Genomic DNA, 1,716 nt, shown 5'->3' on the forward strand with positions numbered 1-1,716 from the left:
GCTTGAAACCCTAGTTCTATGTTTTCAGATAACTCCGGCCCGGCCTTTTTGTCTTTCGAGGGAAGGAGGGCGAAGTCAGGGTCATAACCTAAGACGGAGGCGGTGGCACGCGGGTTTAATTCAAAGAAAAGAGACCAGCGTACGCGACGTTCAAAGTCGCTCCATGCGTCTAATAATATTTTATGACTAAATTTCGGAGGCAGCATGAAATTTAGTCCAACAGATAAATGTACAGCGTAAATGTCCGGCACAACCACCCCGGGGCCACGATGAATCGGAGCGCGGAATCTAACCGCCTCTGTGAGCCACTCAGGCGCACGCTCCAACAACACTGCAATAGCAAGGGGGGGTGATAAGTACAATATCTCATTGGGATAGGAGGAAGGGTTGACGTACGACCACTTCTGCGCTTTTACGTAGCGCGCCCCTTCCCTTTGTCCTTCTTCGGTCCAGAACCTTTCTGGCCCGACTTGCCCGGCTTCTTGTGAGCCTGGCCGGACTTCGCCTTCTTGCCGTTCTTTTGCGGAGCGGCCTTCTTCGCCGCGGATGGTACGGCCCGCTTCTATGAGACGTTTCATTAGCGGAGATGAAGAAGTGAAAGAGGAGGAGGCAGCGCTTACCTTCTCGGCTTCTTTCAATTGCCGGGCTACTTCAGCCCGGACAGCGGCGGAGGAGTCAGCCGAGGATGACGCAGTTGCGTCGCCCATCTCGACGTCGGCGGACTCCTTGAGTTTCTTTTTTGCCAACTCCTTGGCATTGGCGATATCCTCGCGAGAGGTGACCACGTCGCGAATGCGAGTGGCATATGCCATGATGTCCTCGTTAATGTTATTAAACGCGACGATGGAAGCGGAAGAGGGGCCTTGGTCGGCGAGATACTGGATCTCGAACGCACCCGTCACCTCATTGGTGACGTGCCGGATCTTTCCATAACGCTGGCTCTCTTTAATGAGAGCCCACTTCCCAGCAATCGCCGTGCCCAAACGATTGGCCACGGCGTCGGGGTCGATGACCTCCGCATAGTGCTGGACTTCCTGTGCAGCTACTTTTATGAAGCTGCCCAGGAAGTCGGACGTCATGTTGGAGACCGTAATCTCCCACATGTCCCGCTCCGACTTGTAACCGTCGGAGTCGGCGAACGCCTTCCCGACTTGGAAGGTGGGGGGCTTGAACCCCCGTAGTTCGGTCGGAAGAGTACCGGCCGCTTTATGCTGCTCCAGGGCACGGCCCCGGGCGCGAGCATTGATCCATTTCTGGATCGTAGCAGCCAGCTCATTCAAAGGGGTGCGAAGCACCTCCCGGTAGTCAACCGGGACGAGCTCAACGATCTCGGCCACGCTGTGTACGTGACCGAGTGCGGCCACACGGGCCGCGCTCGTCGAGCCGCCTGAAGCCATAACCCCGGCGAGGGAGCTAGGCGAAAGAGCGCGAGTGACAGCGTTAGGAAGGAAACGGGGGCGGGACGTACCAGACCCAGAACCTCCCGGGGTGGCGGAGGAAGCACGGCGAGGGGCGGACATTATTGCTGTCGGCGAAGGGGGTTGGTTAGGTTAGGTTAGGTTAGGTTAGGTTAGGTTAGGTTAGGTTAGGTTAGGTTAGGTTAGGTTAGGTTAGGTTAGGTTAGGTTAGGTTAGGTTAGGTTAGGTTAGGTTAGGTTAGGTTAGGTTAGGTTAGGTTAGGTTAGGTTAGGTTAGGTTAGGTTAGGTTAGGTTAGGT

At 55.7% G+C, this 1,716-nt stretch overlaps 1 protein-coding gene across 1 annotated transcript; it reads right to left on the reverse strand.

The window, feature by feature from the left end:
- Nucleotides 1-412: 412 nt before the first annotated feature.
- Nucleotides 413-1,520, reverse strand: STEHIDRAFT_164075 (uncharacterized protein; the record flags this gene model as incomplete). Its single annotated transcript, XM_007311805.1, has 2 exons — nt 413-562; nt 621-1,520. 2 exons carry the CDS (start codon nt 1,518-1,520, stop codon nt 413-415), a joined length of 1,050 nt encoding a protein of 349 aa, XP_007311867.1.
- Nucleotides 1,521-1,716: the final 196 nt, after the last annotated feature.

The sequence above is a fragment of the Stereum hirsutum genome (genome assembly GCF_000264905.1).
Source record: "Stereum hirsutum FP-91666 SS1 unplaced genomic scaffold STEHIscaffold_54, whole genome shotgun sequence".
In the NCBI taxonomy this organism is placed as follows: Eukaryota; Fungi; Basidiomycota; class Agaricomycetes; order Russulales; family Stereaceae; genus Stereum; species Stereum hirsutum.